Below are 25,718 nucleotides of genomic sequence, written 5' to 3'. Positions count from 1 at the left end.
TACAGGATTTTCAACCCAGGTCAGAAAAGCTTATAGCGGGAACCAGTCCCAGCTAAACAGGACAATAGACTGAAGAATAAGGTTCCATATCAAGGGCTGGGAAATAAAACAATAATGATAATTTTCCTCAATAACAATATGAGAAATGTTCAATATATCTTCAATAAATGTTTGGTTTAATTCATTTTGAATCACAAACGAATTGGTACTTTTTCTATTAAGATATTTTTTTTGTTGAGGAAAAGGGACTGAAAAAGATTTACTAATCATGTTTTTTATATATAAAAAAACTAAATTTCATCATAATAGTTTTGAATGTTCTACTTCAGATTGGTGAAGTGATCCACTGTTTGGTATGAGTTGGTAAGAGTTTGTCACATTCAGACCATAAAGAATAGTTTAACCACACAATTAACCATCTGGTTTCTTCAATTTTAACTCATGAGTAAAAATCTGTTAAAACATTTTTTTAAACATTTAACATGATAATTATCGATATCAAATGATATGAAATGTTTTTGTCGTGATAACATTTTTGGCCATATCGCCCAGCCCTATTTCAAACCCTTTATGAATACCAAATTAGATTAAACTATCATTATGTTTATGGATTTTGTTTCAAAACAAAAACTGGTTTATAATGGCAAAAGATTTTTCACTGATGGCAACAAACCACCACTCACCCCTTTGCAGATGGAGACAGCTTCTTTGGACAGGGACTTGGGGTAGGACACGTTGTGCTCCATAATGGACTGGAACAGCTCATCTTCATCCTCGCCATCAAATGGAGGCTGGGTGTGGAAAGACATAATATTGAGAGGACTGTTGGGTGTTTTATCCATTATCACATGATGGATTGCACAGTAGTTGCTGCTCTACTGACCAGGCCAGCCATTAGGAATTATGGACAGGGGGACAACATTTTCCAAACTAGTCCCTTCATTGACACCCACTTCAACAGCACCGTCACCCATCCCTCTTAGTTCTAATACAAACACGTGCAATTTCAAAGAAGCTCCTGGCCATTAGCTTTATTGTGACACAGATGGAGTCCCTGACAACCATTTCCAAATTCAGTGTTTTAGACTCATCGAGGCCTTGCTCGCATACATATTCAGTTACTCAGTATGATTATATTGCACAAAAGGTCAAGTCAGTGTGACTGTAATGTTCCTCCTGTTTACTTAAAACAAGACAAGGAGAGAAAAAACTTTGAAGGAATTCAAATTGTGAGTAAACAAATAAATGTAGGCCTAATTCATCTATCAACTTCAATCTTGAGGGTTAAATTAATCAAATTATTGGTCAGCTATATTTGCAGCTATATCCTATGACTTGTGATTTGCTGCCGACTAGTGTTACTGTAGGTCAATTTTCTTGAGGTTGCTACAGGGGAACTTATTAACCTTCATTAATATGAAGGGAAACACAAAATTCAGGCGGCAGGTGACAATTCAAAGTATAATAGAATATAATGCAGTAAAGCTCTCAGGCACTGTGTTGCTTTTAGATATATATTTTCTCCTGTAGTTTAACTTTTACAAGGTTGTTTATTTGTCATTATACAGCACAAGGTTGTAGAACAAAACAAAAGTTTGTAGTCCCTTCATGGTGCACACGCAGAACAGAACAGATTGATATATTAATATTTGAATACAGATTGTGTGTTAATGTGTATTTGTTGTGGTACTGCAGAATCTCACCACTACCTTGTGTTCTTTTGTTCCCCCCTTCCCTATGTTTTCTGTCTGTCCTCCCTGTCTGTGTTTGTCTGGGCGTGGCTACACTCTCCGGCTCCAGCGGCGCACCTGGTCCTCATTCCACTAATCAAGCTCCTGCAGTATTTCAACCCCAGTCCTCCTCACATTCTTCGCCAGATCGTCAGCTAACCACATGTGGTACATGCGTCAAGGCCAACTATCTACTCCCGTAAGATTCCTTGCAATTTCTGTGTCTCCCTGGATTAACCTGTTTTTCTCTGTGCCCAGGATCACACTACCTCTGGGAACTCTGCTGAACGCCACACCCCGCTCAGCTCACATCTTGCCTGGACAAACTCCCCTCCTCTGTGTTCTCCATTCTGCCCTGTTGGAACCTACCACCCAGCCTTCCGTTGCACTTTTCAGTAAAACCCTTTGTTACCGCTTCGAACTGTTCCGAGTCTGCCTTTGAGTCCTTAAGTTCCAGTATTTTCTCATGTGATATCATCCCTGCTGAGTCAGCACACATGTATGATTTAGTCTTCCCTCCTCTTTGTGTCTTTGTTTGGGGAAGTAACCTCTTTAAATGAATGTGGCACCTTTTTACCTCAATGAAAAATGAATTCATTTTAAGTCAGTGATAAACTATATTACCGCGACTCACAGCGCCATACGAGATGCCGGTGTTGCTGGGTGGAGTTCACTCACCCAGAGTTGACATTATCAGTTATTTATTTGTTTTTCACAGAGCGTGTGAAAAGTGTCAAGTGCCTGAGAGTTGGCAGCTCTGGCGCTAACCTAGGTTAATAGTCTGCCTAACTATTAGCTCCTCACCTTCGCCTGTCAGACATACAGGGTGATTCTCAAGACTTTTTTGGCCACAAATTTGGCCTCCCTGCAATGTAAAGCAACTGGCTTTACATTAGCGGCTCCTGCACATCTTCAGTGTTTCACAATAACGGCAGGGGGTGGGTTATCAGATCACAAGTATGAAATATGTTTTAATGATAACAGATGTAGTTATCATGTATATACATATAAATTCTTTTGGTAATGATATAAGACATTAAGTAAAGTGTACTTCATTTAAGGGTCCACCCTAGCCCTTTGCATGGGCCCCCCTTGGGCCTGGTTCATCTGTACCCTTTGACCCCCCCTGACAGCGGGCCTGCGACTGACAACCTTTTACTGCTAAAAGTGTCACCGTACAGCACCACAGGGGTCCCGCATTGGTACATTTGTTTGTCTTTGTCATTTCTGCCTTTCTCTACTTTACTATGACAGGTTAATTTACTAACTTTAGATTGAAAAAAATTGCTAATGAATAAAGATGAAGAAGGCTGAAAAGCAGGACACACATTTGACTGAACAGGCTGTCAGGAGAAAAAGGCAAAAAAAGACAGATTAAACAAAAACATAGAAGTGGAGAGAAGACGACAAGGAAAAGTACAGAGTTCATGTAAACATGTTTCACAGGAAGACCTTGTAGGGTAAATGGAGTGGATGACCCAGCTTTTTCCCTCCTCATTGGGTGGTTATCATCAGTAACCATAATATGGGTGTTTTGACAATCCATAAAATGAATTATTCGTCATTTCCACTTGACTGGCCCTTTCAGGTAGAGATACCCTGTCTGTGTCGTGCCATCTTTACCTGATTTCACCCAAGGCAGGGAGAGAGTGAGAGGAAGGAAACATCTGAATAGGTAAAAACCTTAGTTAATTGTTTAACAGCTGACGCTCTGAGTTAATTTGGGAATGAAAAACATACCCGTTTTCGTGTTTTGCTTTGCTGTGGAGGAACTTGCTTTTGGCCTTTTAGAATGAGCTCACTTCAAAAAGATGTTAATAAGTCATAAATGTCTTTATAAGTCATTTAGTGCTGTTGTTTTATTAAGACCTGTAAAAAATCTTATGATGTGAGAGACTTTTGTACTTTTAAAAAAGTTTTCAAAAGTTATAAAAGTTGTGAAATGTTGCGTAGAAAACGTAAATAAATAGTAATAAAATAAATTAAAATAAATTCAAAAGACAGCAAGTTTTACTGGAATCTGATTCGCCATCCACAGTGCCACCCCATTTTCCTAAACTATTATTGCCAATCTGCCCTCTCAGGGGCAGGACCTTAGTTCAAAGCAGCTGGAGTAAACTGGAAATTAATTTATGGCCATTGAAGGTGCACAGTCATCGCTTTATTTATTTATTTTTTTTACATTTAACGTTGCCACTCTTATTCCCACTTACATCCTCTGTCTTGCTACACTACTCGTATCTAGATTATACACACACACACACACACACACACACAAAACATATTTGTCAAACCTTGGTTAAAAATTAAGCTCAGTGGACTACATTACAAGAGTGTGAAAGGTTATCCCAAATAGGATATACCCTATAGTGAGAGGAGACACGTTTTGTGCGTTTATGTGTCATTTGGGCCGGAGCTTCGAATTTTAACTCTGCAAACTGAAGGCATCGATGATGAAAAGTTGCGCTAGCTCTGAGTTTTCGTTAAAGGGCGTGTCCATGGCATGGCGTCAAAAATTGACGATTTGCCATCAGACATAGACTTGTTATAACTTCAACGTACATGCTCAAATCTCCACAAAACTTTACATGTACCCCGCCCTAAACACATCAACATGCCAATATTCACTCAATGTCATAGCGCCACCTACTGCCAACAGGAAGTAATCCAGGAATTGACGTTTAACTCCTTTCTGAGGCGTCCAAACCACAAGATAATTCAGTCCACGACCTCTGGCAAATTCACCGCGGCCGCAACAAGCATCACAGCGCGAGGACCAATCCAAAACTGCTTGTAGCTTTAATTGTATATTATTGTGCTGGTAGGAAGGTTTTTAGGAAGCACCACCTGAGTACATTTAGGCATCTGCATGAGCCTTGCTGCTAGGGGAACTTGAACGTAGGAATAAGGCTGTGAGCAGTCTGTAAGCAATCGTGCGTCTGTGTAAAGGTTTCTGCATAATCTGTAGCAGGCAATTACATAAGTACAATTGTGTGTGCATGTGTGTGTGTACACCACTCACCTGTCCTGCCAGCATTTCGTAGAGCAGAACTCCATATGCCCACCAGTCTACAGAGCGTCCATATGGCTGATATGCAATGATCTGTGGAGGAAGGAAGAGAAAAAGTTCAGAAGTTCAGCCTTACTGCAACTAATTCTGCATTAGAAAACAGGGCATCATAAGCTGCAGAAAAACTAGAGGTTTGTTTCAGCATGCGGATCAATAGATTTGGAAAACCAGACCGTAAATTTGTTGAGGTACACTGGTCTTCAAAAGGTATGGGAAGAATAGAGATTAAGCACAACAAGTCTGATCTCGTTTCAGTCATGCCAAAAATGTTTGAAATTCATCACAAGACATTGCAAAACTTAACTGTATCTGTATCTGTTACCTTAATCTGTTTACAAATGAGACACAAATTTTTTTTTTATATCAGTTAGTGTGAATGATACAAAGCATATACAGTGGGTACGGAAAGTATTCAGACCCCTTTAAATTTTCACTCTTTGTTTCATTGCAGCCATTTTCCAAAAATCAAAAAGTTCATTTTATTTCTCAGTAATGTACACTCAGCACCCCATCTTGACAGAAAAAAACAGAAATGTAGAAATTTTTGCAAATTTATTAAAAAAGAAAAACTGAAATATCACATGGTCATAAGTATTCAGACCCTTTGCTCAGTATTTAGTAGAAGCACCCTTTTGATCTAATACAGCCATGAGTCGTTTTGGGAAAGATGCAACAAGTTTTTCACATCTGGATTTGGGTATCCTCTGCCATTCCTCCTTGCAGATCCTCTCCAGTTCTGTCAGGTTGGATGGTAAACGTTGGTGGACAGCCATTTTCAGGTCTCTCCAGAGATGCTCAATTGGGTTTAAGTCAGGGCTCTGGCCGGGCCATTCAAGAACAGCCACGGAGTTGTTGTAAAGCCACTCCTTCGTTATTTTAGCGGTGTGCTTAGGGTCATTGTCTTGTTGGAAGGTAAACCTTCGGCCCAGTCTGAGGTCCAGAGCACTCTGGAAAAGGTTTTCGTCCAGGATATCCCTGTACTTGGCCGCATTCATCTTTCCCTCGATTGCAACCAGTCGTCCTGTCCCTGCAGCTGAAAAACACCCCCACAGCATGATGCTGCCACCACCATGCTTCACTGTTGAGACTGTATTGGACAGGTGATGAGCAGTGCCTGGTTTTCTACACACATACCGCTTAGAATTAAGGCCAAAAAGTTCTATCTATCTCATCAGACCAGAGGATCTTATTTATCACCATCTTGGAGTCCTTCAGGTGTTTTTTAGCAAACTCATGTGTCTTGCACTGAGGAGAGGCTTCCGTCGGGCCACTCTGCCATAAAGCCCCGACTAGGGGATTGCTGCAGTGATGGTTGACTTACTACAACTTTCTCCCATCTCCCGACTGCATCTCTGGAGCTCAGCCACAGTGACCTTTGGGTTCTTCTTTACCTCTCTCACCAAGGCTCTTCTCCCCCGATAGCTCAGTTTGGCCGGACGGCCAGCTCTAGGAAGGGTTCTGGTCGTCCCAAACGTCTTCCATTTGAGGATTATGGAGGCCACTGTGCTCTTAGGAACCTTAAGTGCAGCAGAAATTTTTTTGTAACCTTGGCCAGATCTGTGCCTTGCCACAATTCTGTCTCTGGGCTCTTCAGGCAGTTCCTTTGACCTCATGATTCTCATTTGCTCTGACATGCACTGTGAGCTGTAAGGTCTTATATAGACAGGTGTGTGGCTTTCCTAATCAAGTCCAATCAGTATAATCAAACAGTGCTGAGTGTACATTACTGAAAAATAAAATGAACTTTTTTGATTTTTGGAAAATGGCTGCAATGAAACAAAGAGTGAAAAATTTAAAGGGGTCTGAATACTTTCCGTACCCACTGTATATATGTAAACTACTTACATTTAATTGCAAAGATGTAGCACATTGTTCACTCACAATTTATAAACCCCTTCTGTGTAATGTAATGTCTTATTAAATCCAGCACACACCAAATCTCCCATATCTTCTTATAACCTTCATCTTGATGTTCAGATCACATATATGATCGTGAACTGGTTTCCCACAAAAGCTTAATAAATAGTGCATACATATAAATCTTCTTCTGTAAATCCAGGACAGGACAATTTCATAAAGCCTCTGCAACATAATCTATGGGTCTCTGGAAAGCATAGTTGCATATCTTTTCATGCATCCTGCCATTGCTTGTCTTATTTTGATATACATCTAAATTACTGTGACATCGTAGCAGATCAGCTGTTCTGACTAGTTACTCAATGCAACCTCAGGAAATCTAGGAATGTACAAATTGTGCTTTTCTAGATGGTCTTCTTAAGTTGCTGACTGGTAAAGCATCAAAATGCTACAGACATATGCAAAGGAAGTTTTAAAAAGCATCCTTGAAAAAATCTTGTTTCATGCATTCAGAACTCACATAAAATGCTTGCTTTGCTCTCCATACTGTGATTTGACTCAGACAAAGAATACATATAAAGCAAGGGTGTGACCACAGATGTGACAAGGCGGCAGAAATTCTGGATGATCCCTGAATCACATACATTTTAAATCACCTGCAACAATAAATTCAACTATGGTTCAGAAAAGAAAGACAGGAAAGATTTCTGACAAGAAGTGAGCATTTGGTGCGTGGGAAGGGAATAGATAACAGAACACAGACAAGAGTCACTGTATATCATTTTACACGACACAAGCACCTCAGAGCTACAAAAACAGCTCTCACAGGATGATGTTGCTGCAGATGAAGCTGAAAATCATTGTTCACACTTTTTTCGCACAAAAACAAGATAGGAGTAAACAACAGTGAAGCCACTGTGAATAAAACTCCTACTGGCAAGTGTTCGCACATTTGCCAGGGCTATCTCGACATTCACATTTTGTTTTGTCCTTTTGTCCAAATGTTCTGAAGACTGAATAATCCTGGGCTGGTGATTTTTACTTCAAGGCTAAAATAGTCATGTTTCATTTCTGAGCGGTTTGATGATTATTGATCTGAGTTATAGTGATAGTATTAATCATATCCAAATCCTGCCTCTGAACAACCTTTTTGCACCTGCTGATGAAGTTGAGCTACAACTGCGAAAATAAAGTCTTCACTATTAGTGATAGTCAAGACAATTTTATAGCAGGTACATCTTTTGCGCCCAAATGCAATGACAGAGAGAAACAAAAAGTGAAGGGAAAAAAGAGCATGACATTTTCTCTGGCGACAGAAAGGTTTCATGTGGGTTTCTCTAACACTGGCCAAGGTTAGTGCTTTCACCTGCTTTGACCCTATTCACACCACTCAGAAGACCCACATATTCACACTTCAGAACCACTCCAAACATTTCTCTGGAGCCTCTTCGGCCATTTAACAGCAGTTGGTGCAGCCATGTGCATGTGCAATTTATACAATAATATGCATTTCAGGCTTGCATATTGCACACAAGCATATATGTGCACAAACACACACACAAGACATACAGGAAAATATGGTGAGCCATGCACACAAATAACTTCAGGTGGGTAGCAGCAGTTCTGTCAAAGGGTACACTGCTCTATGACCTTTTTCTGAGCAACATCTGCCCTCTGCTGCACACATGCTGCCCTGGGACACTCCTCCAGTCACATACACTCATGCATGAACAACATACTGTAGACACGCATACATATGAAGCATACACACCAATGTGCCTAGGTGCATGAAAGCAGATCTATCCTTCAACCTTCGCTGACCTCTGCCTTGCCCATGGGAGCCCACATTTACGCACAAACACACGCAGGCGGTCCGAACACACCTCAAGCTCTGCACCCTCCTGTCATGATGCTGCCCTGGGGGTTGATGGGAACCAACTGGACACGCAACACATCCACGTGTTTACCCTCATACACAAAGGCAAGCATGTGCGCAAACTCGCATGCACGTACACTAATGCGTCTTTGAATGTCACTTTAACTGCGAGAATTATAGAAGAAGAAAGCATTTATATAGCACACATTTAATGTCACAGGCTGTGTGACTTGATAGTTTCTTTTTTAATGCGTCAATTTTTCCTTCTATTATTTTTCAGTTCGACATAAAGCTAATACTATATCTCTAAAAAATACTAAAAATAAGTATACATAATAATACTGAAACTGTCCTGTAACAATACACTAAATAAAAATTTCCCCTATGTATTTAAACTAAGGTAAAGGTACTTTATTTGTCACATACACATACAGATTCATTCTCTGCATTTAACCCATCCCCGAAGGAAGCAGTGGGTAACCACTGTACAGCACCCAGGGACCAACTCCAGATAGAATGCGGTGCGACCAGGGTTTGAACCTGGAACCTCCTTGCTGTGAGGCCACAGTGCAATTTCACTGGACCACTGTGCCCCCCCTTCATACTCTAAATGCTAAGCTAAATGGGAATCTACAGTCCTACTGAACTTGTGAGCAGAGCAGTCGATACTTTGTTAGCATTCAATAACAACAGCTTTCATTTGGAATTGAGAGCCTCTTATCACAATACCTCTATCCTTCTCCCTAGTGGACCCTGGTGGACATGTTACATGAACTTCAGATGGTCTACATCTAAGCAATATGCAGACCTTGCTCAACCTTTCACACATTCACCTAATTCTTAGACGGGCGTCTTGCAAACCCCCAGGAGTCACAGCTCTACAGACCACAAAGGTGAGGGTTGTTTTACTCGCCCTGCTTGGCTGCTGCCTGTCTGAGGCATACGTCCTGTTCACTGCTATCATATATATTCAGGATGAGCCTGTTGAGGAAGATAGCTTCACTCTGCACAGAGAGATGATGGCTGTTTTGGATGAACAGAGAAATGAGCTGCGACAGACCAAAAAGCAACTAGGTCAAAGGACAGGGTATCTTCGGGAGGTGGTAGTGGTTGAAATGTGCCGCAAGTCTTCTTTTTTGTTTATTTACGAGGCCAGGCTGAGAATCAGTGAGGTGCAGGGACTAAGAGCAGAGAAAGCAGGTGCAGCAAGTTGTGCGGCAGGTACACAGGTAAGCTGAGGTCCTTTTAAAAAATACTTCTAATCAAACTGAAATCACTTGACAAAATAAAGAAGCAAGATGATATTTCCATTTTTGAAATATAGCAAGTAAAGTTGACATTACTCATTTTTTCCACAATTGCTGCAACCGTTCTAACTTTATCAAATACTTTATTTATGCAGTAGTTATTTTTGGTGGCGTGGACCACCCTGCCTCTCCACGTGCCTACGTGGAGAGCCATAAGGCGGAGAGAGCAGCTCCCGTTTCACATGCCTACGTGGAAAAGCCATACGGCAGAGAGAGAGAGCAGCAGCAAAGAACCCCACCCCGGGTACAGAACAGAGCAGCATCATTAATACAGAATACATTGATTGGACAGGAATAGACTTACATGAGGAGCTGTGGTGGCGGAGGGAAATGAGGGGCTCACAGAGAAAGCAGCAAGATTAGGCAGGCTAGGGCAGCTGAAATAAGGCGCCTTGTGTATGGCTTTGCCAATGAGTGCTTAGAGGGAAACCAGCTAAGCTGTCAGCTGATGTAGCCTGACTTGACGTGGAATACTATCAGGTGATACGCTGGGATTGTGAGCTGAGCTTGACTCCGTTGCCTGCCTGAACTAACGCTATGCTTGATTTAAAAATTCTAACTGCTACCTTTCAATCTCACAATGCCTGTGATTTGGAGGGCCAAATCAAACGAGTGACAGAGGGAAAGTAAAGGTAATAGAACAAACAAGTCAATTATTAATGACCAGCAAAGTAGATTTCCTCCTCATCTCAGCTCACATGATGTCCCCGCATGATTTATCTTTGACTGAATGGTTGAAGTCATGCAGTATGTATTCCCTCATTTTTAACAAATAGAGTTGAAAGCCTCACTGGCAGAACTCGGAAATAAGCTTGTAGACGTGGGTGGAGAAGTGAAGGTACTGCATGCTGCTGATCAACGTAAATTAACTACTACTATTTGGAGGGCCAAAACCTCGAAAGTGGAGCAACTACAGAAGGAAAGTAAAGGTAATACAACAAACAAGTAAATTATTAATGCAGTAAATTAGTCTCAGCTCAGCTCATCTAATTTCACCTCATGATTTATATTTGACTGAATAGAGAATCATGCTTTGGAAGGGCCCAGTAACTTGACTGTAATCTGTAAATAAATTGCATTCTTTACATTTTGCATTTCATGGGAATGTAAATATATTTTATAATAATAAATAAAATATATTACCTACCAACATTATTGAGGAATAAGATCAGTACTTTGTTTTTAGAGTATTATCTGTATGGTTGATAATTTCAATTTAATTTCTATGACCTTTTCATGAGCATTTTCACCCCTTTTTCATTCGTTGTCTCAAAGGGATTGACAGACTCGTTTCCACTCTAGTTGGGCTGAAACTTTACTATCTAATGCAATAACTAAATGAAAATTATGAAATGAAAAATTTCCTGATATTCCCTAACTTCCTCAAGGAATGAAATTCCACGATTTTCCCAGTATGTGCATGATTAGTGACAATCTTGTGATAGAGGTCAAGTGTTGTTATATCATCGAATCTCTCCATTAACTGAAGGGGACTCAGTTGATTTTGCATTGTTTTTATTCCATCTTCAACCAAAGGGCTGAAATCCAGATTGTCAGCTAATGAGAGTCTGACTGGGAAGCTGAAGATCAGCTTTGAAGATACACTGAGACAAGTGCAGGCACTCAATACAACTGATCAAGGCAAAGAGAATAAAGGAATGCCTGTAGCACTGATTATGTACATTACCCACACTTTGCTCATCAAGATAATCCTCATCTGTCTAATTGATGGCTTAATAGGTTTTACTCAGCCAGACTGGGAGTCACTGAGAGCCTGAGTGAGGAGCTGAAGATTGAGACTACTGCAGAAATGAAACGGAGGTGAAAGCTCTCAACACAGATCATCAATGCAGGCCTTTGGTGTTAAAAATTACATTTGATTATGAAGGAGTAATTAGGTAATTAGAGGTGATTGAAACACTACATACCATCTGATCTCTTCTTTGATTTAAATTAGATATAATGGCGAATTTAATTCAGTTTGTTTTTCTCTTATATTTCCCTAGGGCTTAAGTCCAGAGTGGAAGCCAGAGTGGGCATGGACAAAGACATGAACACACACCTTGAAGTTACTGAAACATAACAAGTACATAACATTTTATGAACAGTTATCTTTTATTTAAACACATACACTACCATAGTTTACTCTTAATCCACAATGTATATTTTTTCATCCCTATCCATGTAAAGTGTATCAATATCTGTATTGGTTTGATATAATAAATCATTAAATTGGCTTTAAAGGTTTATAGTAATGTGTCAAATTTGCTAATATTTCTGTTCCCTTTATGTGTAGACATCAATGTAGGGTTTTAAAGTTATTAATACATATTTTGTATTATCTGTATAATTTCTAAAAATATTATACTCATTTAATTAAAAAATTCATTATTAAGATTTGATGTCGTGCTTATCACATTACAGAAATGTTTAATGCATTTTTTTTTTTATAGAGTTGGAAGCCAAACTGCAAACAAATCAAACTGTACAAGAGGAACTTAAGAATAAGATAAGAGGTGAAAACATTCAAGACTGAAGGTAAACAAGTTAATACATCAATATCATACACAACATGGGAAGGATGAAGTTTGACTTAAAGGATAAACTATGGAGATGGGAGGCTCTTTTTTGTTTTTTTAAGTCAATAGGACAGCTGCATTCATACACAGAAAGTTCTGTGGGTTACTGTAGTTTTAGAAAAAAAAACTTTAAGCATTTTCAATAGTGTGGTTTTTGACAGATAACTGTTGACAGATAAAGTGGCCTTCTCACCAGCACTGGAAGATAATCAAATGCACATTGGGCCATTTCACAGAGACATCACCGACATTGGTGACAGCTACGATCCAACAACTGGTAATGTACTGCAATACCTATTTGTGTAATCACTGAATCTATTTACAGCTTTGTTGATTAAAAAGGATTTTATTTCTTTATTGTACCGTGGACCTGCTCATACAATCATACTGTGGACTTTACACTATTTTCTTCTTGCTTTGGTGCATTCCTACCTGGGCTCTTGTGTTAATGCTTCATGTCTTTCTTTTCTTCAAAAATTAAGATCTTATTATATAATTAACTAGTGCAATGCCCGTTCACAGGGGCCGATGGGACGCCTCCCTGAGCTACTCAGATAGTACTTGTTCAAAATGTGCTTGTTCAAATGTCACATTGGTTTCACCTACAGATTTAATAACACAGCATTAATACCACTGAAAACAAGACAATGACGGAGATACTGTTAGATCTTCAGTGCTTCCTTAGAACTTCATAAAACATTTACAGCTCAGTTTTAACACATTAGTTGCTAATGTATATTAAACCTCCATTTCAACAATTCACTCCCACATCAGAGCATATAAGCCCTGTCCCTGTGAGCGTACCCCACTCTTGCTGATGCAGTTTGGAGCCCAAAACCCCTATAAATTTACTAGTGCAATTTGAATTAATTACTTCACTCAAATAACTCTTATAAATAGATTATTTGTTTCTGTATTAGTTGTTACTACAAATTACGGTACATTACGCTCTTTTCTAGATTTCAACTGCAGAGGCTGAAATATCTCAAATAATACATTACATACATACGGTGAGTCCTTGAGTAATACACCCAAACACATACTGTTCACTGATTTCATTAAAAAGCCAATAAATTATGATTTTAAAAAGCAGTTATTCGTGACATTGTTTCATTGTTTTGCTCGACCCTTACAAAACGTGAACGTCATGACAACCGTGCATATCTGTTCAACATACAGCTCAAGTATTCTTCCATTGGTGAATGTGTATAAACTCCTTGAGGTCATCGTCATGAAACTGAATATGAATGGGACTATAACCCAGAGTGACGGCACAATGTGAAAGTGACAAACACATGCATGAGAAAATGCGTTTTATTCTCCACGTTCTTTGTATGAAAGCGAACATGGTGCCTCAAGAAGGAGAGAAGTGCTAATCCTTAATCCTTGGCTTTTCTTAAGAAGACAGGAAGATGCAGTAGGGAAAACCCCGCTTCCCTTGTTTGCTTCGATGTTTTTAATTAGCTTGAGGGTCATAGACTCCATGGTGAGTGAAACCTCTAGATGAAATCCCTGAGCTTTCCTGCTCAAATCCTACTTCCTGCAGGAATCATTCTGACCTCTAGCCTGACCTGACAGCTCTTAATGAATTCAGTTATGCACTCTGAAGATTTGTTTTCACATGAGACTTGCACTGCCATCGTTATAACTATAATGAAATATTTCAATATGTATGAGAAGAGATAATTCCTTATCTTTGCAAAATGAAAGCAGAACAATCGTACTGGGAAAAACAAATATACTTACCCGCTCTGAATCTCTCTACTCACCCCGAAACAAAAATATCCAATACAATTCAACATGATGTGCTAAAACAACAACTTTGAGCAATTCAGACATGCCACATCTTTAATCAGGAGAGTCCAGTTGTTTAAAACTCTACTGATTTGCTAAGAGGAAACAGTTTCACCATGACATGGTGGACTAGGCCGGTGCTGGACAGCGTGTCATTAAGATGTGGCATATATTTTGGGTTGTGTCACTGAGAATTGACCTCACAGTCTCTTTTGCAAAATCATGTGCGATAAGGGATTTAAGCATGGAAAGCATGTAGACGCATGAGGTCAATGTAGCAAGGAGATCTGCAGCCTCATGTCAGTTTGTGTCATGGGAATGAAAAAAGAGGGGAAGAGAGATAGAAAGGGCGGAAAGAGAGAGAAAGACAGACTGGGGAAGGAGTATCTGAGGAAGAGCGTCAAATGGCGTGAAAAACAATGGGATGAGACACATTTTCCTTTCTAATGCTATGACACCATAAAATTATTAAATTAATGTAAAGGAATTTTAGTACTCTGTCACAAAAAGCTACAATGGTTTTCACTCAGGATGAGATACAGTATCCAGTATGTTAGCGGTATCTATAATTGCTACTTTTTTACAAGATCGCTGACGTAATCTGCACTCTGTGCATGCGTTGGCGTCTGTAGCTACCTGTCGGAAGCTCCGTCTTAAACCGGACTCCCATCCAGTTTTAATCCACTCCTTTTCGTTACATTTTTTATATCCTTTTTATTTAACTTAAGTTTTTAACTTGAGTTTTACGTGGGTTAAGGATTTTAGTCATCCGACATGGATTTTAAGCTAGATGATCAACGCTACTGACCACAACAAAGCTCCGGTGACTATGCTAGCCGAGATAACTCTGCCCCATGAGGACTGCTCACTCCTTAAGAAAGCGAACAAGAAGATTGCTGACCTTATGGAAGACATCCGACGACTTTCAGAGGAACTCAAAGAGAAAGATTCCCTGCTGACTGGCTTTATGGATGTGGCTTCAGTACAAGCCAAAGAAGTTGTTTCTCTTAGCGCAACCGCTAACATCCAGGACACCGTGTTTTGGGACCCCTCTAGCCTTCCCAGGCTTTCCTCCTGCTCGACTCCAAAGCATCAGTCAACCTGGGCTGAAGTGGTGGTCCGTGGCTGCAACAGAGGCTCGGATGGGGCTGCTTCTCCTCCGCACATCGGCCTCTCCAACCGCTATGCAGCCTTGTCTGACGACACTCCGGTCCAACCAACGGATGCACCTGCGGCTTCGAGTCTCCCTGATACGGATCTCTTTCGGCGGACAGTGCCTGCCGACACTGTTGCATCTCCTTCACCGGCTACATCTCCCGCGCTGGGCCGCCGGTCTGCCACTGGGCCCGATCGGCGGCCGTCATCCCGGTCAAAAACCTCCGCTTCCCGACGTAGGATCCTGAAGGAGGCTGTGCTCAGACGCTCCGGAGGCCGTCTCTACCCTGCACCGTCGGGTAGCCCTTCTCTCAGGTATGTTACTGCTACTCCAACACAACACTTGGCAGCTCACACACTCCATCCTCAGTCCGCACGCAGTGTTGAAGCAGATTCTGCTCAGTCCTGCTCTGGAACCACACAACCGGCATCTCCTCGTCCCCTTTTCTCCCCAAACACACTAATAATTGGTGACTCCATAACCAGAAACATCCGTTTCTTTAACACTACCACTCACTGCTTCCCCGGTGCCACCACGGCTGACATTTTAAAAAAACTCCAGGACCTAATGCCATCGCTCCCGTCCTCCATCACAAGAGTGATAGTCCATGTCGGAACAAATGACAAAATCAGATTTTAACTGTCTTTTAAACTTTTTAAAGCAGTGTGGAAAGTCTGTTTTTATCGCTGGTCCCATTCCCACAGTTGGTCGCGGTGCTGGCCGCTTCAGTAGACTCCTTGGCCTCCACGATTGGCTCCAGTCCGCCTGCAGGGCTCACCGTGTGTGTTATGTGGATAATTTTAATGTTTTTGATATTTAACTTTTTAAGACACATGGAGTTCACCCAAACAAACGGGGCTCAGAAATGTTAGCTGCTCACATACAGCATGTGGTGCGGTCCACACATGACTTACGTGAATGACTAATCATTCATGCAGCACACCTGGACACACCACCGCTCACTGAACAGATCTCTGCCTCACTGCCACAAACAACTGTCTCCACCTGCTGGCATGTAAAGCCGTCTGCTCCCAGCGCTGTTCCAAAGACTTCTATTCCTGTCATCATCACGCATAGACCAGTAAACCGAAATGTGCACATCCCACACAGAAATATTAGTAATCTCTTAAGGATTAGGACAACTGCACCAACTCCAGCACAAACAAACTCATTTAAAATGGCTCTGTTCAATGTGAGATCTCTGTCAAGTAAGACTTTTATCTTAAATGATTTTATCTTGTCTGCAAATCTAGATTTTATGTTTTTAACTGAATCCTGGTTGCAAATGAATGACTATAGCCAGCTAGCTGAACTGTGTCCGCCTCAATATGATTGCTTTAGTCAACCGAGGGTCAGTGGTCGTGGTGGTGGGCTAGTGAGCGTATATAGGAAATATTTAAAATGTCATCAAGTACGCTTTAATGAATTTAACTCCTTTGAAGTTCTCACTCTTAAAGTTGGAGGGCTACAACCTATCATATTTGTTATAATTTATAGCCCCCCAAAACTGCCTGGAGGATTTTTATCAGAACTTCCTGAATTTTTATCTACTCTGGTTTTAAATTATGACAGAATTGTTCTTTGTGGCGATTTTAATATTCATGTTGATGACCCCACCAATGTTAATGCAACTGACTTTTTAAATATGGCCACTTCTTTTAACTTCTCAACAACAACATGTCAAAGGGCAAACCCATAACCGTGGTCATACACTGGACTCGGTTTTTACCCTGGGTGTCAGCATTTCCTCTGTGGAATTAGTGGACATGACCATATCTGACCACAGATGTATTGTTTTTAGCTGCGATTCGCCTGTTACTCATGCCGCCTCACCAAGCTCCGTGTGTTCTTGCATCTTTAATGAACAAAGCGCATTCTTTCAGAGCCAAAGCCAACACCAACAATCTGGTCGATCACTTCAATCATATCTGCTTGTCGTCACTAAATATTACTGCTCCTCTAAAGGTTAGGCCTACGTCTAAAGGTAGTAAGCACCCTTGATAAATGACAGTATTCGCAGCCTCAAAAGGGAATGCAAGAAAGCAGAGCGCAGATGGAAAAAATCCAGTCTCCAAGTCCATTACCTCAGTCTGAAGAATTTATTAATTAACTACAATAACATGGTTAAGGATGCGAGAACACACTATTTTTCTGAACTCATTACTACTCATAAACACAATCCCAGGTTTCTGTTTAAGACTGTGGATCAGCTGGTAAACCCAACCCCTCTGGAAGTAATGATGACTGAATTGTTTTTATCTTATTTTACCAATAAGGTGGCGTCAATCAGAGCCTCTATTACCCCCACGGCCTCTTACTCAGAGGTTCCTCACCAGCAACAAGAGAGTTTTAACCAGTTTTATCCCATCGACTTGTCTGAGCTTTTAAAAATAGTATCACAAATGAGAGTGTCCTCCAGCCCACTTGATGTAATACCTACAAAGTTTTTGGTGAAAGTAATAGATTCTGTTGGGCCCCATTTGATCTCGGTTTTCAACAGCTCCCTATCTACTGGTTGTGTCCCTGATTATTTTTAAACGGCCTGCGTGAACCCACTTTTAAAGAAACCTGGTTTAGATCCCTCCCTCCCACATAATTTTAGACCAATTTCAAAACTGCCTTTTATTGCAAAGTTTCTAGAAAGAATTGTGTCCAAACAGCTGCTCACTGTACTGAAAAATAACAAGTTTCAATCTGGTTTCAGGAAGTACCACAGCACTGAGACTGCCCTGCTTAAAGTCACCAATGACCTTTTAATGTCTGCTGATGAAGGTATGTGCTCAGTCCTTGTACTCCTGGACCTTAGCGCTGCTTTTGACACCATTGATCACAACATCATGTTAGACAGACTGAGGCACTGGGTGGGGATCTCTGGTACTGCCCTAGAATGGTTTTCATCCTACCTGTCAAATAGTTTTGCATGTCTGTAAACAACTATGTCTCTTCGTTCTGTCCAGTTAAATATGGTGTGCCTCAGGGGTCAGTCTTAGGACCCATTTTGTTTTCCTTGTATCTACTTCCCCTTGGACATATTATCCATAAACATGGCATTTCTTTTCATATTTATGCTGATGACACACAAATATACTTGCCCGTCAGATCCACAGACCCTGGAATGCTGAGTTCACTTAACAACTGCCTTTGTGAAGTTAAAAAATGGATGTCAAATAATTTCCTCCAACTGAACTCAGACAAAACAGAAATCCTGGTCATCGGGTCCCAGCAGATGGCAAATCAAATACTGCCATCTGCTGGTTCGCTAGTAAATCACATTAAGCCTGTAGCAAAGAACCTTGGTGTTTGGTTTGATAGTAATTTAAATTTCAAGCAGCACACCACAAAGCTTGTTCAATCATGTTTTTATCAACTTAGAAATATAGCTGGAGCCACCAGAGGGTCAAAAACATTTGGTTAACAGGGAAATATCTCGACGTGACATTTGGTACAGACATTCCTATTCCCCACAAGATAAACTGTATTAACTTTGGCAATCTCAACATGATATCTAGCGCCATTATTCGGCAATATTTTACATTTATATTTATTCATTTTATCCAAAGCGACTTACAATTGCTATATATATATGTCAGAGGTCGCACGCCTCTGGAGCAACAACTGGAGCAACCATGCCAGCCATGCGTCTTATCCACTGCCCCATCACCACCACCATTGGTAGAGTACTTTAGTTTATGACAAAATACCAGCAAAAGTAACAACATTCCTTTCAGCGGTAGCTGTATTTTCTGTTTAGTGCTAATTAGCAAATGTTAGCATACTAACACACTAAACTAAGATGGTGACCAGTATTACCTACCTAAAAATCAAGTATAAGACCAGCCTAACAGAGGCACTTGCTTGGCTGTAGACTAAAGCTAGAAGAGAACAGATCAAGTCAGCGAGACATAAAGAGACTTCATTTTCCCAGTAATAAAATTTAGTGGTGTATTATTTACTGCTGTATTTGTATGTTATTGTTACAGTGTCACAAGCTGTTTTTGTCTCAGCCATAAATGCTTGCCGTGGAGAAAGTAAAGAACAAAAGAGAGAGACTTAAAAGTCAGCTGAGGGTGGAAGAGTCAGGCTCAGAGTTAGTGAGAATCAGGCAAAAAGAAAGAGAAAAGGAGGAAAGAAAAAAAGGCAGAGAGGACAATTAGAGTTCAGAAAAAAGCGACTGTTTAGACCAGTTTCAGGCGATCCTGCAGAGTGCGGCTCTAATGTGATGCTGCTCTGACTCGCTGCCCTTGCCACCCATCGCCTGTCTTCAACAACACCAGCGGACATTTACAGTTTCAGGCACAGCGACCTTCGCGCTCTGAACCAGCATGTGGAGTCTAGATCTTCAGCTTTACAGAGATGTGTGTTTGCTTTGCTATTTGCACGAGGCTGATTAATAGATAAAGTGCTCTCTCCTTCTGCCAGGTTGCGAATGATGGAAATAGACAAGCATGACCTGTGCCTGACATTCCCTGCTCTAACCCCGTTTTTTTTTTTTTGCTTTGAATTGAATGCAAGCCTCTGGCAAGTAGAGCTCCGCTGATTCACTGCAGTACGTACAGTACATGGATGTTTGTGTATGTATGTGTGAAGTAAAATAGATTCTTTGTGTACATTAATCTTTGTTTACATATAATTGTGAACATATTTGCTCTATAATATCTTTGTGTGCTTGCCTGAGTATCTGTGTGCATCTGTGTTTATTTGTGTACCTGTGCTTGTGGCTTGAACAGTCTGCCAGTGAGTTTTTGTGTGTGCGCATGTGCATGGGCATAGCTGCAGACGTTTCTCTCCCATTAGGCCTAACGCTACATGACAGTTGTGGATCAGACTGCTAGCTATTAATGGCTACTCTCCTCACTAAACACACACTAACATGCAAATGCACACACTTACCAACCTCTGCTCCTATAAACCTCCATACATGAAAACAAAGTGTAGTTGAACACCACAGCACACAACACCGCCCTCATGACCAACACTGTTATAGGGTGCTACGTGGATATCTGCTTCTTGTTTTCGGATCCCTTTGAGGAATGTGTGTGCTGTGGAGCAGATACAGTGTGCATCAGGCCATGCTTTAGTGGGTTTTTTTTGAAAGCATTTCTCAGTACTGTATGCGGCTGCCGTGGTTGGTTTCATTCACTGATGATAAAAACTGTAATGAGCAGCCTTGGGGTTTACGCGAGCATCCTACACTGCACGTAGCACAGAAGACAAACAGCACCTTTTTGTTAGATGAATTGTGCAACTTGAAGGGGCACTACTGCAATTTAATATTGGACTTCCATAAAGCTTGGGGGCTTGAGGAACAGAATGGTATACATTTGAATCAGCAGAGTCAGAGATATCCTGCCTTTTTAATCCCATATGAGTCACGCCCTCAAAACCCTTGGATTTCTTGAAGCATAACGCAACTTGATAGATTCTTTCATTAGATCCTCCCTGCCTGGTAAACACACATCTCTTTCAATCTCAATTTGTAACACTGGCTCTTTGTTTTATATTTAACTGTCCTAATGACATGCAGAGGGTTATTTTCTCAAACTCAAAGCCACAGAAGACATTATACAACTGTCTTCACAGACTAAACGACATGTGTAAAATCAACTTTACTAAAGCTGTTCTGCAACAATTTTGTACATGCAGTTCCACAGCTTCAGAAAATGGCCGAATAACAGTGTTATCAATCTGAGGGTATTCAGTTGTAACAATACACAGGTGCCTTTGAGGATGCTTTTACGAGTTCAGGTTCAGATGAGACTCTAATATTTTGAAATTACATTTATTCAGTCTTGAATTAAGGTAAATGCCGTTGTTCATGGCAATTGGATAATTTAGATTTGTGGGAACAAACTAAAGGTAGAGTAAATAGTTGATAAATACTATATATTTATATGTAGGCCAATCAGTAATATATAATTATAATCAGAATCAGTTATACTTGATATTGATCCCAGAGGGAAATTTGTTAGATTACAGATGCCAATCCACAACTGAATTATGGCAGCATATGAAGGGTTATCAATGACACTGTAAAATATTTCTTTGCATGTATCTATCACCAGTAGCGTACTGAAAGCTAATATATACATAAGCTAATCCATCCATCTATCCATCGTCTATCCATCCATCTATCCATCGTCAACCGCTTATCCTGTGTACAGGGTCGTGGGGGGCTGGAGCCAATCCCAATTTACATTGGGCGAAAGGAGGGGTACACCCTGGACAGGTCGCCAGTCCATCGCAGGGAAATAAGCTAATATATAGATATAAATAACCCAAAAACGGAAAATACATAGTGTTAGCATGCACATAGAGTTTTTTGTATAAACTAATTCTATCAAAGAAAAAATGTGCATTTGAAGCCCCGAGGCAGAAGTAAACGGCCACTTAGAGTTTTTCATGGCTGCCATCTTCTGCCATCTCCCTCTGCATATCTGTCTCATTTGCCATTTCCTTCTCACTTTCTCCTTTTCACCTTCTGCTTCCCCCCCTGACTTCTTCTCACTTCTCACTCACTTTTCCAACCCAGTTATTTCGTAGGACTACTATTAGCTCTGATCTGAAAACACTAGTCTGAGAGCTCAGTAATTGGTGACAAGTTTAAAATTGGAGCTGCCACTGCGAAAGCATGTGGCCAGATGACAACTCCATGATGACTCAGGGATGGTATTCCTAGATCTCAAACCTTTTGAGAAAAAAGGAAAAGCCGCAGTCCTTCTTCACCAACAAAAATGGGACCTAATCTTTGCATCTTACAACAACAACCACCACTGAATCATGCATGGTCAAGACGCCCGAAGCAAAACAATTGGTTCTATGAGGGAAATTGCACATACTACACATATAATCATGTTTGAAAACCTTTGTTGCACATGTTTGAATACTTTTACAGCACATGTTAATCATGTTAATATCCATTATGTTTGATTACGCTGAATCTTGTGCAATGTTACTTTTGATTGAGTGAACCGTAGCTTGATTGCCTAAACAAACACTGTTGATGTAATAGCAAGATCTATGGAGGTTATGACCACAGGCTGTTTTTTTTAGAAAGTATAAACAAATTTACTCATGAAAGAGAAAACTAATGTCCCAGACAAACCACTATTGTACATATCAATGCTGGTTGTGAACATTAGACTAGTAAGTTCTGTCAGTCAGTCCATCCTGTAGTATAACACATTACCACGCTGGCTCAGCGACAGTATAACGAACCTCTAAAAAGTGGCACTTCCTTGATGACAAAATTTGTACTATATCATCCTAGCACTTTAAACACCCGAACAGCTGTTTCAGCCTGCAGAGAAGTGAGCAGGGAAGTGAACACCCATGCCTCCTAATGCCACACTGCAATGGGGACCAACTAGGGCGTAGAGGGAAATGGCCCGTGTCAGACAGCTCAATATCCTCAAACACTCCCCTGAAATGTCACACGCCGCCATCATTAGGCAACTCTTTTTCATTTTAATTCCTGCTATCTTTGCTTCTTTCCTTTAGTGTCCGGCTATTCTTGTCCCCAACTGCTTTTTTCCTCACAGTTAATACCTTATGCAGTCTCTCTGGTCTCCCTCTTCCTTACTATCTCTTTCTGTCTGTGTCAAAGTCATTGAGGTGTAAATTCACATTAGTGTCAGCATTCCTCCCAGACAGGAGCTACCAATGACTGGCTATGTAGGTCAGAGTAAACACAGCAAAAACTGTGTGCCAGCTCCAGCTTGTTTGTGTGTGTGTGTGTGTGTGTGTGTTGGGGGGGGGGACTAGCAGCAGGAACTCTACTGCATTCTGTCATGTATGTACTGACAACCTGGGGTCCCACCGCTACACAGAAATGTACTCCCTCACTGATAGTGTTGTGAGCATGCGGGCAGGTGTGTGTGTGAGAAAGTGTGAAAATATTTCTCATTTCACAGCTAACTCACACATACTGGTGCTCCCCACTCTGCCTCTGTGTCCATATTGGAAATTATGGCTGAATCCAAATATTCAAAACCCCATTCTCTCCTCTAACCCCTGTCCCTTATGCTACATGTTGGCAGCCAAAAATTTCCATTCGGAAAGTTGGAGGGGCTTAAATTAAATCCCTGCAAAGTCTCAACACCTAAAGCTTGTCAAATTTCAGAGATGGACCAATGCTCAATGACAAAACTCAGCAAATGTTTTTTGTTATGATTGATCTACTGATTTCAGTTAGACATCACTCATGTATATGCAACTTCATGATAAAGAGAAAAATCAAAACACCCAATGTAAAGTAGGAGTTGAACTTACTCACATCATAAATCAACATAGGCCAAGACAATGTCCTATACTGTACTACTGCAGCTGCTTATAAAGTGTATTTGCAGAAATACTTTAGTAAAAATGCAAGAAAGTGACCAAAAAGTGAGTTAGTAAAGTAATTTATAGTTGATCCTTCTGTCACACACCATTTGAGGAGCACTTTCCCTCGATTATATCTGAAAATGTCACCACTGTGAGTCCATTTTTTAAGGTCAGCCTCCACTTGGAGGGTGCCTGACTGGGTCTGTGTGTCTATTGAAAGCATGTAAGCAAAAAGATATGTATCTGTGTATGCAGAACTGTGTGCATATAATGCTGTCGTGTGTGTGTGTGTGTGTGTGTGTGACTTAGCATAAAGCGTGTGACATTAAATAGTAGAGTGCACTGGCTCACAGTGCTATGGAAGCAGTAGCTGCCCCTGCTGTGTCATCCCTGGCTGGTGCATTAGTGTCAGTCTGACTCTGAACGGTCACAGCATCTTCACCCTGGGAGGAATTAACCTCCCAGTCTATCGGAGGGGCTTTAAGAGACGATCAATAGACAAGCCCACCATTAAATAGAAGCCAGCTAACTGATAATGGCTAGAGAGTTGGAAAAACTAAATCAGTATGTAAAGTATACACTGTTGAAAGCTGTAGCATCAGACCTTTCCTGTTACTATATTGGGTGAAAATAACAGAAACTGATAAATAGATTAATAGGCAGAAAAATGGCATGGAATTATGGATACTTAGCCTGGTTTCCCGATCTAATGAAGCACAGGCAGTGCTTTTGTTCAGCAACTCAATGGGGATGCCACTTGCACCTCTTTGAGATGGTTTACTTATGTGATTGTATTAATTGATTATTGTGTGTCTTTAAATCTGTCAGTGTCTTTACATGTCCGTAAAATCCAAACATTCACCAGCACCGCCATTTGTTGTTAGCTTTTATTGTGTGATAATGGCATCAGAAGGTATAGGTAGACACTCACCCCTACTGAATTTAGTCTTAAGCACTTGCAAAATCTTGAATTCTAAAAGTTGACACCAAATGCTTGCTTGGTCTTGTTTACTTTTACTTCCATCTAATGATTTGTGGTTGAAATGATCATTTTACAATATATTTTATTTAGGCAAAGATCTTGTTTGGGTTTTGTTGAGAAATGTGTTGATACCAAGCACAAGTAAGGTATTTTCATTTTGGTAATGGTACTGGAACATAGGGCTGGGCGGTATATCGGTATTATGAGGTACACTGATATATTTTCAAAATAGATATAAAATTAGACAATAATTTTATACCAATGCAGGTTGAGTTAATTAATATGTTGATGCAAAGAATTTGTGTCAATGCTTTTTATTCATCGATTTTAAAAACAAAGAAAACATCTAGGTATCTGCTGTGGCACTGAGGACCACAATCATCATCACAAATGGCAAGGTGAAACTGACGCTCAAGTCAATGAAATAATACTGCAGAAACTGATCAAAACAATAGTGTGATAAAGATAATACTTGCACATGAGAAACCCCGTTGGGACAGACGGAGACCCCAGTTTGTATGTTTGGGTTAAGTTTGGACGTGCCAGAGGACACACAGGGCTGTCTGTCTGACTGGAATGCTTACGTCATAAGAGAGGGTGTGTGTATGTGTGTGTCTGTCCTGAGGCAGTGGCCTTAATCTGGCGCACAACAAGGGTGACACAGGCTCAGACCAGACAGTGATAGAGATGACCTCATGCATCAAAACACACGCGCGCACACACATACATACACGCACGCACATCTCCCCATGTTCAGCCTTACCTCTGGGGCTATGTAGTCTGGAGTGCCGCAGAAGGTGCGCGTGGACACTCCTTCTGCCATGTTCTCTTTACACATGCCAAAGTCGGCAATCTTAATGTGTCCCTCAGCGTCCAGCATCACATTGTCCAACTTGAGATCCCTGAAGAAGCACACAGACATTCAGAACATATCTTGTATACCCTTGTACTATTTATTCCACACAAACCCCAGTTGCTGCTGCTGGGTGTTTTCAAGAAAGAGCTAATAAAACACTGGGTGTTTCTGAAACAACAAATGCTAGAG

General features: G+C 40.8%; 1 protein-coding gene and 2 long non-coding RNA genes across 9 annotated transcripts in view; 2 read left to right on the top strand and 1 right to left on the bottom strand.

The window, feature by feature from the left end:
• The window catches only part of LOC119899340 (protein kinase C alpha type-like), a 171,613-nt gene that overhangs the window by 21,836 nt on the left and 124,059 nt on the right, over positions 1 to 25,718 (bottom strand). For both annotated transcript variants that reach the window (XM_038713873.1, XM_038713872.1), the window contains 3 exons: positions 25,437 to 25,575; positions 4,753 to 4,833; positions 684 to 791 (listed from right to left, as the gene is read on the bottom strand). In XM_038713873.1, the coding sequence (XP_038569801.1) occupies positions 684 to 791; positions 4,753 to 4,833; positions 25,437 to 25,575 (328 nt within the window). The remainder of the gene's footprint in view (positions 1 to 683; positions 792 to 4,752; positions 4,834 to 25,436; positions 25,576 to 25,718) is intronic.
• Positions 1,782 to 13,511, top strand: LOC119899341. 5 transcript variants are annotated; one of them, XR_005443806.1, is made up of 7 exons: positions 1,787 to 1,898; positions 1,989 to 3,405; positions 9,000 to 9,182; positions 9,281 to 10,769; positions 11,581 to 11,738; positions 11,847 to 11,926; positions 12,294 to 13,511. It is a non-coding gene; the product is annotated as an uncharacterized LOC119899341 (long non-coding RNA). The 5 variants fall into 5 exon arrangements; XR_005443808.1 differs by having other exon boundaries at positions 1,788 to 3,405; positions 9,281 to 9,426; positions 10,617 to 10,769; XR_005443809.1 differs by having other exon boundaries at positions 1,782 to 3,405; positions 11,581 to 11,661.
• LOC119899342 overlaps positions 18,096 to 25,718 on the top strand; it is a 31,686-nt gene continuing 24,063 nt past the window's right edge. For both annotated transcript variants that reach the window (XR_005443810.1, XR_005443811.1), the window contains exon 1: positions 18,096 to 18,141. This is a non-coding gene — a long non-coding RNA (uncharacterized LOC119899342). The remainder of the gene's footprint in view (positions 18,142 to 25,718) is intronic.

Source organism: Micropterus salmoides, unplaced genomic scaffold (genome assembly GCF_014851395.1).
Source record: "Micropterus salmoides isolate LMB-PRFRI ecotype aquatic unplaced genomic scaffold, ASM1485139v1 Ms_hic_scaffold_12, whole genome shotgun sequence".
Lineage (NCBI taxonomy): Eukaryota > Metazoa > Chordata > Actinopteri > Centrarchiformes > Centrarchidae > Micropterus > Micropterus salmoides.
The sequence above is the reverse complement of the archived record's forward strand: the minus strand, read 5'-3'. Positions and strand labels throughout refer to the sequence as shown.